The sequence below is a fragment of the Haliaeetus albicilla genome, chromosome 16, assembly GCF_947461875.1.
Source record: "Haliaeetus albicilla chromosome 16, bHalAlb1.1, whole genome shotgun sequence".
Taxonomy (NCBI): Eukaryota; Metazoa; Chordata; class Aves; order Accipitriformes; family Accipitridae; genus Haliaeetus; species Haliaeetus albicilla.
The window spans coordinates 19,585,881-19,601,850 of NC_091498.1; the positions used below are offsets into that span (position 1 = coordinate 19,585,881).

Genomic DNA, 15,970 nt, shown 5'->3' on the forward strand with positions numbered 1-15,970 from the left:
TTGGCGCTCAGCTGCTCGCACAGGCAAACCCCTCCCTGGGGAGAGTGGTTGTTCAGGCCTGAGGCGGAGGGAGGGCTGGCCATCGGGAGAGATGGCAGACAAGAGATGCAGCAGCAACTTAAATCGTCCCCCCGCAGACTGCCCTGCTGCCCAAAGCCTTGGCTGGGGAGGTTTTGCTGGGACGGCCACAGGAGCCCACACCGGCCTCAAAGCCGTAGGGCTGTGGTCAGTGTAATATGTTTATATTCATGTTCTTTATATTTACACTAATACTGATATTTATATTATTTATGAGATGTTTCAGAGTGCTTTTGTGGCAAAATTGATCTCTGTTTTGGGCACTTGCCCTCCAATCGCTCACAGAAATCTACCAATATTCGGTACTTTTGTTCGCAGCTGATCCCCCCTTTGATCCACCCCTCTGGTTCCTGCTGCTTCTCCAGGACCAAACCCTGCTCCCAGCCACTGCTCCTCCTCCTCCAGCCCTGCTTTCTCGCTTTCACTAAAAACCTTCTTCAGCATCACGAAGCAGCCAGCCCGCCAGGTGTCTGAGCCTGGCCAGAGCCGTCCTTGGCACCCTTCAGGGTTTTGCTATTAAAACCAGAGACGGACAGACAGACCGATGGAGTCATTCGGTTCCTGTAAGCTGAGATACCCAAACGGAGCTCTGCAAACTGGGGCTCCCCCAGCAGCAGGTGCCTCCGACGGGGGCTCAGCCTGGCCCTGGAGGGCACCACAGGGGATACCTTGCCCCAGGGGCTCGTTCTTGCTGCCTACGGACAGCATGGGGGGTGTGCGTGCCCCAATTTCCCCTCCCTGGGTCAATTCAAATGCAGCTTGACCAGAGGGGGGAGCACCAGCAGAGGAGAAGCTGGAGCAACCTGATGAGTCGGGGCGCAGCGGGACCACCAGCCGGGGACCAGCCCCGCTTCCAAATGGCCTCCCCTAGCAAAATGTTTGCAGCCTCCTCCTCTGCTAAAAAGCCCATTTTTGTGCAAGACTGTGACAATGGGAACATCAGTGGCATCACCCCACTGCTGTCCCTTCCCTTTTGGAAATAATGTTAAAAACTCAGTGCAGGCAACTTTGCTGCTGGCTGGCCAGTACAATGGAAGGCAGCAATCGGCAGAGCAGGTCGGAAGCCAGCATCCCATATACAGGGACAGGGTTTAGCAGCGCGGCACATAGCGAGCCAATCAAGAATTAAGCTACAAACTAACACCTGCAAAAGCCATTGCCATCTCCAGCAATGCCACATCCCCTAACCTAGGGGCGACCAGCCCCGTGCACCGAGTCACCTACTGCCACCGCAGGGCATCCCCAGCCCTGTCCCACCACCCCTCCCAGCCCCGCAGCCGGCGCAGCTTCGTGTGGTTGCTGGAGAAAAGCCTTCCCGGCCGGCCGGTAGCTGGGTCGTTCAGGGAAGCAGCTTTTGAGCAGCGGCTTGGAGGGCTTTGCTCACAGTTCCCCCCCCTCCCCCAGCAATTTGGAAGTGAGGTGTGGGGCCCCGCCACAGTGGCGGAGAGACCTCGCGAGTTCTGGCACGGGAGCATCCCCTAAAAGCCTGAGGAACCTGTTGGTGTTGCAAATGTCTGCCGCTCTGCCCATATGTCTGCTGATTTCCATACTAAAGACATTTACTGTATATGTTTGCCACCAGGGAAAACTACTGTCTACAACTCAGCTATATTACTGGAAGAGCAGCAGCAGTATTTATGCTATTGTGAATATTGCATTTCCAGGACCCGCTCTATGGCTTTCAAAATCCTCCTTCCAACTCCCCACGTCCCCCCCGGCCAATTAGCGAAAGAGCCTGGTTGGGGTGATGGCCCCCTCCTCCGCGTGGCAGCGCCACACCGAGGGACTCACGCAAAACGGCGCGAGCCATCCCTTCTTGGCATTGGGAAGCACGGTTTGCAAGCCAATGACAGAGGGGTGAAATGCAAATATAGCGTTTCTTGTAAAGTAAATTAAGCTAACAATGAAGTAACAAACCGCTGTTAATATTAGATTAACTTGTTTGGCAAGATATGAAATCGGGTGAGCTGGATTGTCGATAGCGGAGTGCTCAATAGCGCTAATGCTGCTCAGGGAAGTAAAACATCCCTCTGAAAGACAGAGGCACGCACCAAAAAAAAAAAAAAATTAAGACTGTAGGAAGAGCCAGAATCTGTGCAGCAATTACACCAGCATTAAAGATGAATGGAGAAGAAGCTTGAGGTTTTGATTGCCTTTAAATGCTGGCTTGTTTTTAATCTCAAAATCAGACTGTGCTGTGATCGGCCATTAGTCCCAGCTACAAAAAAAAGAGAGAAAAGATCCTAGATTTTAACATTTGTAGTATGAACTTAAAATACCGCTTTGATCTAAGATAAGGAGACAAATGGCAGATAATTCAGAAGTTAAAGTCAGCTGCATGTGGTTGGCAACTGGCAGCGGCTGGGCTGACTTTGGGAACAACTGGGACTTGGGCAGAGGGGTCACCAGCAGCCGTGTCCTCAACACAGGGACCGAGGCACAAGCTTAAACGTCATACTATATGCCAGTGGTCACTAAACTGATTAAGCAGTGGTTATCTTTAGCAGTAAAAAGGCTATCTGCTAATACTAAATGATTAGAGTCTAAAACGCCATTTACTCTGCTCTGATTCCTTGAATGAATATTTATGCCAAGTGATGACTATAACACCATCAAAAGGTTTCCGTGCTCTGCTTCGTAGAGTGGAAGTGATTATTCAACAGCAGGTCTGCACTCCAGCACTTGTTTCTATTAAGCAAATTTGCAGTGTTCAGACAAAAATTCATGATTGCATTGTCCTCCTGGGATTGTTATTTTTAAAGAAATCCCACTTCCAACATTCTCTGGGGCATGGGCTGTGGCAGGTGGGCCTTGTCCACTCCGCAGACACAGAAAAGAGGGATACAGATGCTGCACAATTTCTCCCTTGGGTTTTTGGTTTTTGTTTGGTTTTTTTTTAAAAGACAACCAGACATTTGCTGCACCCCATTCAACAGCAAGAACCCGTGTCCTGTCCCAGGATTTCCTTCCCCCCGCTCCCAGCCACCAGCCGGGGCTTTTGCATGAAACGGCGCGGTGAGTTTCCTCACTAGGCGTCAGGAATCGGCTCTACAGCCACGATGACAAATCAAGAGGGCTGCCCATCAGAAATGGAGCGCCTGCACCCCGGCGGGGGACCACCGCCTGCCTTTCACAGCAAGGACAAGTGCAGGGAGGCAACGAGATGCCGTCAGGGCCCGGGGTGGAACTAAGGCGCCCTGCCTTCCCCGGACACGAGGGCGTTTTGGCAAGGTGCGAGCCTGCCTCTGCTGCCAGGGCAGTGGCGAGGGAGGGCTCCAGACCGGCCCACGTCAGGGACCACGGAGCAAACCGAAGAGCTGTCGGCATCCAAGGAGCACACTGCTGGACCATGTATTTAGAGCGCAGACGGACGGGAAGTCGGTACCGGTACCGGCTGAGGCTCCGCCGTGCTCCAGCCCCGGCATGCAGGGCTCGGTTCCCACCTTGCGCTGGAGACAGGGGTGCTCTTCGGGGGGGTCCGGTCTCTCAAAACACACCACCCTGACGTTTACCTCCCCAGGAGGAGAGACGCGTGTTGTTCTGGTAACATCCCCTGTGACCGCTGGACCTCTGCGTGCTCCCTGCTCTCACGTGTGAACATTGCTAACCCTGTTTCACCCTTGGCTCCCGGCTGCCTCTGCACCACATCGCTGTGCTGCCAGTAACGTATAGATGGCAGCCACTGAGGCTAGACCTTACCCTCGCTGTTTCAACTTACTGGTTATTTTGTCCCCTTCACCAGTCCATCACCCGTTTTTTTCTCTAAGTTCCTGGGCTATTTTCGGCTCCATCATTCTGCTGGGTTTGCTGGCTCTGCCTGTTGCATTGCCACTTATAAAAAATCCCCACCAAACCACCCCTATCCCCAGATGCATCCAGACTGGCCCAGCTCAGATACGCCTCCCCCGCAGAGTCAGCATGGGGACTCACATACACAGCAAGACGTGGCTCACCAACCGAGTGCCATTTTTATTCATCCAACGGTAGAGTGGGATGTCCTGCACAAGCGACCCTCTCCTCCAGCATGCTCCTGCCTCTGGGGTGACATTTCTGTGGCTTTCCCAGAGATGTACAAGAGACCTGGCAGCTGCAGAGCCATTAGCTGGCATTAGCCAAGCAGATCTGAAAAGTTACACTTTCCTCTTCCCTTCCTTCTGAAGTAAGGAGAACACCTAAGCCAAGAAAAAAAATGCTTTCTAGGAGGTTTAAGTTCCCTTCTCCAAAGGGCTTCATTTTTAAACTGGTACCAAAACTCTCCCTAAGAATTTGAACTGAATCTGAATAACCCCCCCAGCTTTTTTTGGCGAGGGGTTTCGGTTTTGTTTTGGTGTTACTGCTCCCATCCTCACCATGGGCCAACACCTGTGTGCTGCCATTGCATGTCGAATTACAGCAAACCCCACGGGCAGGCGGGTAGCCATCACTCTGGAGCACAGGCAGAGGCAGCGACTGTCTGGCAGCCCATTTCAAAGCAAGGAATCAAAACATTTGGGCAACAAGCTGCTCCTTCAGTAGCCCCAGTGTGGCCACCTGCAAGAGCCTCTACAAAAAGAGCATCAACTCTACAGCTTCTCAAAAGACAGCCCCCCCCCCCCAGTCCCAAAAGGCACTAAAATGGAATGGCAATTAAAATGCCACCTATCCATAGGCGGTTATAGGTGGCTTTTTAATTGCTATTCCATCTTTATGGGAATAAAAGGGGATAGGGCCACACATTTTATAATGGGTCTCCCAACCCAAAATGTCTGTTTAGGAAGAAAAATGACCCAACAAATCCACATGTCTGAGGTGGCTTCAGATGACAGGTAATATTTTGAAGTATACTAAGTGTCTAGTGGTGTTTTGCTTCTGTTTAGCCATTATTCAACATAGATGTACATAAAAGCATTTCATGCAACAGGCAGAGCAGGACCAAGCTGCGCTGCATTTGGCGTTCGCAATTCACAGAACACACACGCGATCCAGGACCAGTAACCGATTAAGTCACATCAGAAAAAAAAGTACTTGGTGTCTATTTATTAGAGGAAAGGGGGGTAAATCTAAGAAAAAGCAAGACGACAAAATAAATAGAATTGCAGCCATCCTTTACAGCTACTGGTGCACTGTATTAAAGTGACACTCACCATACAAAGAAATGTGTTTGGTACAGTCCAGTGGGTTGCACATGAATTGCATAACCTTGAAAATCATTGCACAAAGCATCGCAGCAGGAACACAGTTCAGAGCTTTTCTACGGGAGATGCTTCAAATCCGATCGCTTTCGTTACGTGGGAGGTCAAAGCACCTGGCACAGAGTAAGCAAAAGGGGCTGTGAAAAGGGATGCTGCGTCAGCGCCCGGTCACATTCGAACCCTGACATCAGCTCTCACAGCAGTTCAGACCTGGACAAGCAATGCCCCACAGGAAAACCCCACTGCCTATCAAAGCCTGGACATTAATATTCTGATCAATGCCTGGGCACCCTTCGGCAAGGCTGGAGGGAGCCTGTTCCTCACAGCCCAGACTGGAGACACGGTATCAGCCGGCCAACAAGCACTCCTGGCCATGGAAATGCTCTTTCTAAATTCATAGATGTGAAAAGCGAGACACCTCTCCGCCAGCAACTCAGCACTGCTCGGCAGCCTTCGTGGGACCCGGCCAGCGACACCGACGGCTCCCAGCCGTCACCCGCCCACGGCTCGTTCCCTCCCGTCGTACACCGCGGCAGGGTTTTGGACACGAGTCTCTGCACGGTTCAAGCGGAGAGGTCTAACTCTGCAGCAGCATTTCTTCCCCCGGTTTGTGTGTGTGAACTCCCGCCTCTGCTTTTATTCCTGCAGTTTCCAGGGATCTGTGTATACATTTCTAATAGTCTGTTCAACATCAAGCACAGGAAATACAGGCCTTCACCACATGGGGAACAAACCACAGCTAAGATGACCAGGAAACATTCATAATTTTTAATTCACACCAGTAATAAAATTGCATTACATTTTTCATAAAATAAATGTTCCAGTTTATATACAGGAAACAGACTGTACAGAGCCCTCCCCCAGACCCCAAAAACTCACAAACATACAGGCAATGCAGTGCTCAGCTAAGCAGGCACAACTGTACATCTAAAATTGTAACTGCTTTGTGTTGGGGGGGAAAAGTACTACAATGTATATAGTCCTCTCTGGACCAAGAATTAAAAAAATATTGCAGGCAAGCTGACAGGCGCCCTCGCTGCTCGCGCGGCCGAGCACCCATCCCACAGTGCTTCAGCGAAGCAGGGTTTGTTATTGAACCTGGGACTCGAAGCTCCCGTTCAGCTGCCCTTCCTCATAGTCCATCTGACACAAGATCATGTTGTTCTTCAGGAAAAATTTGTCTCCCACACAGAATCTGGAAGATAAAAAGAATTAACGGGTGTAAGTGTGAACAGAGGTTAGGACAGGGGGAATTCGAGGCTGTTTGGGTCTGAAGGTGACTCTGGGGACCAGAGTTTGGTTTCCAGCTCTGCTGGTGGTGTCGGACCCCAGGAAAGGCCCCGTGCCTCTCCCCCCGCTCCCCTTCCCTGCACACATCCCGGGGTTTTGCCGTCCCTTTTCCTGGCACAGCGGTGTCCAGCTCCCAGGCCACGGTTGTAGGAAGCAGCTCGGGGAGCGGGTCCCGGTCTCTGCCGGGTCCCGCACCGGCGGCAGGAGGAGGCCGGGAGCAGTTAAGGGATTTGTCCCTGCAGACGAGAGCTGTCGGCTCTACAAGCAGGAAATCAAGCAGGAGATATTACACAGAGACTATTTGAAGTTTTTGCTGGTATCCACATTTCCACGGTTCCCTCGGGTGAGGCAGTATTTACACTAATTTCCAGGCAAGGACTGGCTATTAAGTCTTTCCTCACCCCCTTGTGTACAGTGCTGAACAATAAATAGAAATTTCCTGGTGGCTGGACTCCTAACCTTTATCTTCATTGAGCGAAGGGCACTGCTCTCTATATACCATGTAAATTGTTCTGTTTGTCTTGAAGTTGACAGAGAGGCTTGTGATATTTAACAATTTTATTTGACCATTAAGGTCAAAAAAGTTCCATATATAAGATCTGAGAGGTGTGAATTGACAGCCAATAGCTTTTTTGCCCTGCCTGCTTGCTCAAGAATCAGAAGCTAATCTTTACTTCTTAAGATAACAAATAATGTTCTTTGCACCCAATTCAGGGGCTGGTTTTTGTCCGTCGTGCTAGCAGGGCAATGACAGACCAGAGCACGGGGCTGCGCCTCCCTGCCCCAAGTGCTGAGTCTTAAATCAGTCCCAGGTCCCTAAAGCAGAGGCACCCTGGCCACTGCGCCAAAACGCAGCTCTGAACCGAGAGGAATGGGCAGGTACCAGCCTCTGGCGAGGCCGAATAGTTACTGGGCTTTGAAGGAAGATCAGTAGAGATGATCCCATCCTCAGGAGACTCAGCAGACCTCAGATACCCATTTTCTCTGCTCCCAGGCAGAGCTTTGGCAGGGACATTGCCTACTCCTTGTCTAAAATGCTTTCTAGATTTGTAACTCAGGCAGCTTTGGGCAGAGCATCTCCAACAAAAACTGAATATATTCTGCTACAAGAACAGGACTGATCATTTCAGAGCTCCTTTATAGGTCTGACATGGGCACAAGTTTTCTCCAACTGGACACCTGCAAATAAGCTGATTAATTTGCCAAATCGATACAGGGAGAACTGGGTATTGGTTCTCGCTTCATATGATTTCACTGGAGACCTTCCATCTTCTTCCCTCTGTGGCACATGCTTTAGTAGTTCTGAAATTCAACCTTTTTTGTATATTAAAAAGCTAAAAATTAATCTCAATTTAAATTAGCAGCTCTTATGCTAAAAACTGTACTGCACACACTCGCCTTAACACCACCTTCCCCACCAGTAGGTTTACTCACTATAAATAACAGTCACAGCTGCTTGCTTTTTGCTACTTACCCCTACCTGAAGTACAATATAAATCTCCAAGAAGAGAAATGCAAAAATTACTTTTGTCACCAGCACCATCGACAGCGTTCTCTTGCCAAACCTGGTTTGGGTCTAGAGGAGCCAAAGGAGGAGTGGGAGAACTAGGGAGCTGGGGGGTGGGTGGGCCATATGAGCACATAGGACCTAAAATGCACAGCAGGGGTACCCCGAGACCTTGTGAAGTTTTGGGAGAAGGGCTTGATTCACTGGAAAAGCGACTCTTTCTTTCTCCCTACCAGCCCTGCAAACCGAGCAGTAAACTGGGATCTCTTCAGCTGATGCACCGCAACTAGGGACAGGGGATTTATCAGAGCAACTTCAGACCCAGTTTCACGTGTCCCAGCCTGCAGCTCTCTTCAGAGCGAGACGTGGCCCTGCACCACCATCCCTCCTGCTCGGAGCAGTTCTGTCCAGAGCCTGTCTGTCTGACTGAGTTCCAGCCAGCAGCAGCGAGAAACAGGCACCGAACCTACCCTGCCATTTCTACAGAGTGATTTTCTTCCGAGCAAAACCACGTTAGATAATCGCAACCCAAGCAGCTGGATTTCCTGAAACCCTTGTAATACTGATAGCCAGTTACAGCAGTGACCAACTTTTATTCACTATTGTGAGAAGCAACGTTGGCCTTATTAAAGAATAGTAGGCTGAGTAGTGCGTAAGACTTTCTCCAAAACACCAGATTTGCAGCATGAAGCTAATGAAAACTGCACATTTGGCAAAAATATTAGAGATTTTGTTCTGATGGATTTAACACTCTACACAGACACAGTTTAGCTATAGAAGGGCAAGTAAGCTGGAAGAGAACTAGAGAAAGGTCTTTCTAATCAAATCTTTTCATAGCCGGACAATGAGGTGGGGTTTCAGGTGGGGTTTCCGATTCAGAACTAGTTTTGGCATCCACCTCTGCAATTTTGACTTTACGGTTATTTAAACTCACTGTTCTTGGTTCAGCTTCCAATGTCATCTGCTACAGGAGCACTTCTGATCTGCCCTTTCTGGCCAAAATCTTTAAAGGATAAGTCATAAAAGGTTGTAGTCTTCTGATCTCAGCCAAAAATAACAATCTACACGTAGCTCTATGCCGTCTGCTCAGCCCATCTTTCAGAAACATTCAGCTCCCCCCAACCTGGGCAAATCCCTCATGCATCAAAGCACGACTCTGCCAGAACGGGGAATTACCTGCGCTTTCCTGCCAGGCAGTGACAGTGCATGGAGGTTATTTTAAGGGCAGAGCAGGACCATACTTTGCACTGAGTGCAGTAATAGCGTTAGTAATCGCAGAGGGAAGAGAGGTGCTTCGGAGCCTTTGTAACAAAGGGTGAAATTGAAAAGAAATTCCTGAAAATGAAAACTAGGCGGCACTAGGCTTTTCCATGAGAGAAGCTAGGGTAAAGTAGGGGTTTGATGACAAATGCTCATTCTACAGACTCCAAGGCCTCCCCAGCACTCCTGCCTGCGCAGCCCAGAGCTGTGACTTGCCTCTGCCAGAAGGGACGTTTGAGATGCTCTAGCCCCGGTATCAGCGTGGAGTCTGGGACAAACCCGACGGCCCACCAGCAATTTCAGCTGCGTGAAGAGAGACCATCTCGGGGAGGGCATGTATGAGCTCTGCAAGTGGTCGCACGCTGCCCATCGGGAATCGCGACTGTTGCGGGAGCGTGTTCGAGAGTGCCAAAACAAGACTGGGCAACTGAAAGATGTAACTGGGCTTCCCGAGAGGAGCCCCGGGCCAGGAGCCACTAGATGTCACTGCCGCCTCGGCGCTGCCACCGCGCCTGGGGACAACGCCAATATTAATAGGAGCTTTCTACCTCCAACAACCACCGCCTCCGCCTCCAATAACGGGGCTGAGTAAAGCCACCTGAGCTACAAACGGCTCACCCGATTCTCCTCTTCCGTGCTCTGGCACCAACCAGCCGCCACCCCATTCACATCCCCGTGAACTGAGCCCCTGGCAGAGGGCACGGAAGGAGAATCGGACCCCAGTTTGCACGGTCGCCAAAGTTTAGTGGGAAAGGTGGCAGAGGTTTGCATTCACGCATGCACCGTGTACAGCTGCTTCACTAGTAGAGATCCCACGGTGACTTTTGTGGTAGGGCGAGCAATGAATTTTTAAGTCAGGCTTTTAGCTTGACTTTTACAGAATTAGGCTCTCCATCTTCCCGCGAGTTTTGTCATCTCTCTCACACCTTCACATGGGATGAAGCATTGCCTCCTAGTTTCATCTCTGGGAATCACAACCACAAGTCCAGAAGAGGAACCCCAGCACAGCCCTTGGGCCCTGGGCAGTCACTGCAGCCCAGCTGAACAAGCAGTAGGAACGACAAGCACTGTCTGGCCTGTCTTGGACAAGGGTGGATGGATGGATGCATCAGAAAGCGACACTATGACACATCTGGTTCTGGGGGCTTCCATTCCGCCTACAATGACCAACAAACAGGGCGCTGGGAAGATTTTTCACAGCCCTCCCAAATTCAGCTGCCTACAGGTAGCCCAAGTGAAAACTTTGTGCATGACCCTTTATCATACTCCTTGATGTGCATTTTCCACTGGGTAAAACCCAGCAGAAATACACAAGCCCCGCTCAAAATTACACCACCAAGATCCCCTATTAATTACACAACTACTAAAGGGATTTCTTCCTAGTGTTGGAAAGACCTTATCTAGAGTTTTTTTTCTCCTTCCTGTCCCTTCTCTTTCTCTTTCTGCTTTGCCGTCCTCAGTTTTGAGCCTGTCAGAAACCTGCTTTAAGCAAAATAACATCAGTTTGCCAGAGGAGGTCCATTCTCTGTCGTCTGTGTTCTGCAAAAAGGGTAGATCCTGAAAGGACACTGAAGCAGTTTGTTTTATTCAGCAGCAGCTGTGCTGCATACAACCGTGGCCAGATCTGCAGTCTGCGTGCTCCCCTCGCCCTTCCAACTCCCACCAGCTCTAAGGGGATTTGCGGTAAAGGGGCTACAGGTACTTACATGCATCACCCAGGTCAGCCTAATAAACCCGCCCGAGCCAGCAGGCTGTGAGCCCCAGACAGGTAGCGTGGATCAAACATTTCCCCTATTTTGCGGGCAAAGGTATAAATTAGTTTGTGTTTGTGTGTATAATAACTGTGTCCTCACCGCTGGTTGCAGAGCTGACAGGCAAAGCAGTCCAAATGGTAAACATTATCTCTGGCCCTCATCACCATCTCAAAGGCAGGGATCAGTTTACTGCAGGCAGCACAATTCCCGGTGGTACCAAAGAGCCTGCCAAAGAAGCACAATCATTAGAAGCCATTTTAATTAAATGGTGGAAGGACTAATTAAGTGTAATTAGCAGTATCAAATACTGTATTGCACCAATAAATAGAAGTTGCAGTCTCCATTTCGCTGACCAACCAGTGTGCGGGAACTTGGGATAAAACTGCCTGGTGAGCAGGCTCCGATTGTCGAGATGAAACTTCATTTGGTTTGTAAGCCTAGGGCTAATTTGCTGTCTAATGGAGAAAAGCATTAAACACTTAGAGCACTATTTTGGGGCTCACAAAATTTCAGTCAAAAACTATCTGCCTCTCTGCAGCGGTGGGGTAGGTGCTCGGAGCCGCCCGCCCTCCTCCGCCCGCGGTTGCCCCATCTGCGCTTGGCCGCAACCGAACAGAAGGACAGGCTGGCAGCCTCTCGCAGCAAGACACAGAAGACCTGCAAACTTTGCCAACCCTGGCAGGCAACGCTATAATATAGCTCAGGAAGAACCTCACTTACCTGCTGTTCAAAACGGAAAAGCGCCATTTCTCTCGCGATGAGCGCAACAGCATTTTGCAAGGCATCGCGGAGAGCAAGCCCTCCTCCCTGGCTGTGCCCCCCTCCTCCCGCCTCCTCGTCCCTCCCGGGAGCCAGCTAAGCCCTTCCACCGCGGCCCGAACAGCACGCTCAGCCGTTCCACTTCAGCTCCTCGGTCCTCCAGGACAGCCCTTCAGCACTGGAAGCTTTGCCATTTTCATCTCGGCTTTCACTATCTGTCTCCCCAGATGTCTGCTGCTGTTACAGCTCTCGCCGGGGGACTCAAGCAAGACCGCGGCATCCTCGCCCCGGCCCCCTTCGCCGAGGTGTCCCCGCAGCCCCCTGCGCCCGCCGGGGGCGGCACGCCACCGCGACCACAAAGCCACGCGAACCAGCCGGGGCACGTATCAACAGGCCGACAAAACCAAACTGCACCCGGTCAATACGCGTGTGGTTAGTTACTTTGCTTAGGAGATGATAAAAATCATATTCTTGGGGCGGCGAGCCTCGAGACGTACGGTTCCTGCTGACCATTAGCTCTGCGCGTGCAACGCGTCGCTGCCCGCAGACAGATTTGGGCTTGCGGTTTGTTTCGAGCCATTGGCTCTGGCTGATTCCACAACACGCAGACGAGAAGCATCAGGAAAATCTATAACCAATTTCTAAACCTGCAATTTGCCAAGCTAATCAATACTAATTATTACTGGCCAGTAATTGTGAATTAAAACACCCAGCAATGTTATAGAAACCTCCACACAACTCTCCCACCCTCCCACAGCGCTGTGCTACCAAAGTCAGCTTGCTCTTCAGCTGTAAAAAAAAGGCTACCCTTATTTCTCACTAGAAGTGGCATCAGTGGTCTTTCATTAGGCCTGGCTGGAAAACCCCAAGACTTCCCATGAAGAAACAGTACCGCATTTTCCCTGAAAGTTAAACTACGCAAACCAAATGGAAACACTTCTGCAGGACAGAAAAAGCCCAAAGGGAGTACCAAAATCTCTTCCCGTATGAACCCATCATACGAGGGCTGAAAGGCAGAGTAAAATCCCAGCTACATAGTCTGCGCTGGCAAACTGAGACCATGTAATCGGTACCGGGGCAGTCCCATTCTCCCTGCAAGCTGACTCCAGCTTGCTCCTGCTCCTGCTCCTGCTCCTGCTCCTGCTCCCGCAGGCAGGCAGGCAGGCAGGGGAGGCAGCTGAGCGCAGTGCCTGGCTGCCTAACGCCAGCAGACCGGACTGAAAAAATGTGGCACTGAAAAGCGTACAGGTCTCCACCCTGAAACGCCCTGGCTCTCATTCAGCACCCGCTCGCAAATCAAGCCATTAATACAGACATCCCTCCCTCCCCCAACGTAGCTGCCCCCTTCTTCGCTACCTCACTTGGGCATAGCAAAACCTGACAGCTTTTGCCAGAGTTTTCCCATTTTCCATAAAACCAGGCATCTGTTTTTAGAGTACCCAAGTCACAGCAAACTCAAAAAATAAGTCCAATACGTGTTAGGCAGGGAAAGTGGGAGGTTAATCCTAGATTTGCTCTGTGCCCAGCACTGCTACATGCACAAGTATAAAATATCCATTATTCATTAGCATCACAGTTGTGTGGAGCTCAATCTAGATTAAACAAAATAAAGGGGCCCCAGACAGCACCATTTGCATTGTTAAGCAGGCGCTTTTCTTCAGCCTTCAAATAGGAGACTTTTCTAAATGGAAATGATGGGGAAATTTGGACAGATGTTCACTTAACTATTTAAACAGTTAGCTTAAGAAACATGAAAAATGTATTTGGCATCGTATTCACCTGTCTCCTTTCAGGGGTTTGGGGGTAAACCAATTGTTAAACAGCTTTGACTGTTTGCATAAGATCTGAAGCTTATGTTCTGTCCAGCTGAAATCGTGTTGCCTTCTAATGTCTACATAAATGTAGCTTCCAGCTAGTCAGTGTGCTAATCTTTTTCTCTTCTATCAAGTTTCACAGTCCTCCATACCCTCCCTTTCCCAACAGATGACCATTTCACACGTATTCTAGCACTTCTTAATTTTAATCTGCTTTTCAGGGAGTGACTTAGAGCCCTTGTATATTCACCATGCTTCTAAATATACACCGTAACTTGTAGCTCAGTGAACATGAATTTTTTTTTTCGTTCTGCTGGAAGAAAAAACAAAATGAACACAGACTTTTGCCTTTTTTGTTTGCTTGTAAAAAACCTGCCACGTCTGATACCTACTTACCCAGAAGCTACTTGAGCTGAAACTTTCTGAGGTGGGGAGCTTAACATTATTAGAGGAGGGAGAGAAGACAAGGAGCAAGAGGAAAATCTTCCACCCCAAGCCCCATCTGCGGTTAAACTTAAAATAACCCCACATGAACAAACTGATCTGCATTCTGTCCCCCAGACACCTTCATAACAGATGCAATACTCTCGCGCACATTCACGCACACAAAGTTGAAGCACATTAGGGAAAAAAAAAAAAAATCTATCAGAAGATGCTCAGCATCTACTTACCAGCTTGGAGCCATTTGCATAAAAGAAGCTGGAAATACAGAAAGGTTTCAGTTTGGAGTTGTTTTGCTGCTTCTAAAAACCCCGGGTTTTTTTCATCTCCCTTTGAAGTTAAAAGGCAACAATTTTTAAGTACAGATTTATTCCCCCTTATGTAACAGGAAGACCTAGCCAGCTTGTAAATAAGCATAGACTATGCAGATTTAAAATTTAGCACAATTAAACTTCTAGCCTGTGGTAGTAATTATGTTTAATGGCTCTTAGCCTGAACTTAACCATGTCTATTGTTGTCAGCCAGTCTAAAAGCAGGAGTTTGTCCAAGGACAATTTTCTGTAGTTTATAGGCACACTAAAAATCCCGCTACGTGCTGTTCTCATTGGCCATTGATGTCAGTGTGTATAGTAAAAATTAAAGCTAATTGGCATACAGGAGCAGCAGTGAATGCAAATGAATTAATGGGAAAAGAAGGGAGAGCTCCTGGAAGTGGTAGACAACTGTCGAAGGATGCTTTTTATGTAGTCTTGTCTGGGCTAAAGAGTAGTCTTCTGCACAATGATCCAGACCTCACCAGCTCCATGAATACACCTGAAGTTAACTCAAACTATAGTAAAGTCACAGCACCCTGTAGGTTTTTTGGGGAAAAAAGAATGGTAAAGAGTCCTTACCGTAGGGAAAACGGTAAGAAACTTCTCATATGAACACATTAAGTTTAGCACCTTTTAACAAATTTTTCCTTTTCTGACCAAAATGTACAGGGTGGCTAAACTGAGAACCTGATTGCCTATTTCTGTCACCACTAGGAACAACAATCTGTTTTAGTCATTGCCTACAAGGAGAGAGTCCCCGTTTCTTCTCCTCTCTCTAGCCTGGTGTCTGATTAGCTAGCAGCTTGCAATCGAGAAAGAGGGAGAAAATCTTCCCTCCACAGAAAGAGTGAAAATCTTGGAGCTGTTGAGTTCACAGGAGACAAAAAAAGAGGAACCAGGACAGGCACTTGTAAATAATGAGTGGTACAGAAAGGATAGGTTGGGAGTGTCAAATGGATTTTTTTTAAACACCGCAAGAACAAGACAAGTTCAAAATTAAACAGCTGAGTTGAGACCGATACTTCCCTAAAACAAGAGGCTTTGTCAACACTGAAAGGCAAGAACTATGAGCTGAAAGAGGACTAAACACTTATCTACAGATAAATATCTAGATTTGTAAATATTGTGTACAGCTACATATTTCTCTCTATATTTGTATATCCAGATTGCCTGGATATACAAGTTTTTGAAGAGCTACCAAACCCCATGCTCATATCCTCTCCAGCTAGTAGGTGAAATAGGTTTTCCCATATACCTTCCCTCTATGCCTGCTGCCATTTATTTCCTAGCTCCATCAGGACCTGCTGTAGAACAAGACTTGCTTTATGTACCTGAAACTCATCGTCATGAAAAGAAAAGGTTTTGCCTTTACCATGTGAAACAACCCAACAACTAGCCTTCCAGTGAGGACAGCTCTTAACAGCTTGCAATCAGTATTTTTCCCATCTGTGGATACTAGAAATACACTGAGCTACAAGTCTGATTTGACCAAAGTACTGAATATTCCAAGAATTGCAGGGAAAGCCTGAATGTCACTTAAAAAGATTAAACGTATAAGCTTAAAAGCAACTTTAGACTCAAG

At 48.8% G+C, this 15,970-nt stretch overlaps 1 protein-coding gene across 4 annotated transcripts in view; it reads right to left on the reverse strand.

The window, feature by feature from the left end:
- Positions 1-5,079: 5,079 nt before the first annotated feature.
- LMO1 (LIM domain only 1) overlaps positions 5,080-15,970 on the reverse strand; it is a 63,680-nt gene continuing 52,789 nt past the window's right edge. For 3 of the 4 annotated variants that reach the window (XM_069803795.1, XM_069803796.1, XM_069803794.1), the window contains exons 3-4: positions 11,160-11,285; positions 6,003-6,444 (exon numbers count right to left, since the gene is read on the reverse strand). In XM_069803795.1, coding sequence (XP_069659896.1) covers positions 6,339-6,444; positions 11,160-11,285 — 232 coding nt within the window. In that variant the 3' untranslated portion in view covers positions 6,003-6,338. Of the gene's footprint in view, positions 5,363-6,002; positions 6,445-11,159; positions 11,286-15,970 lie in introns of those variants that run through there. The other variant, XM_069803793.1, reaches the window with a different exon arrangement.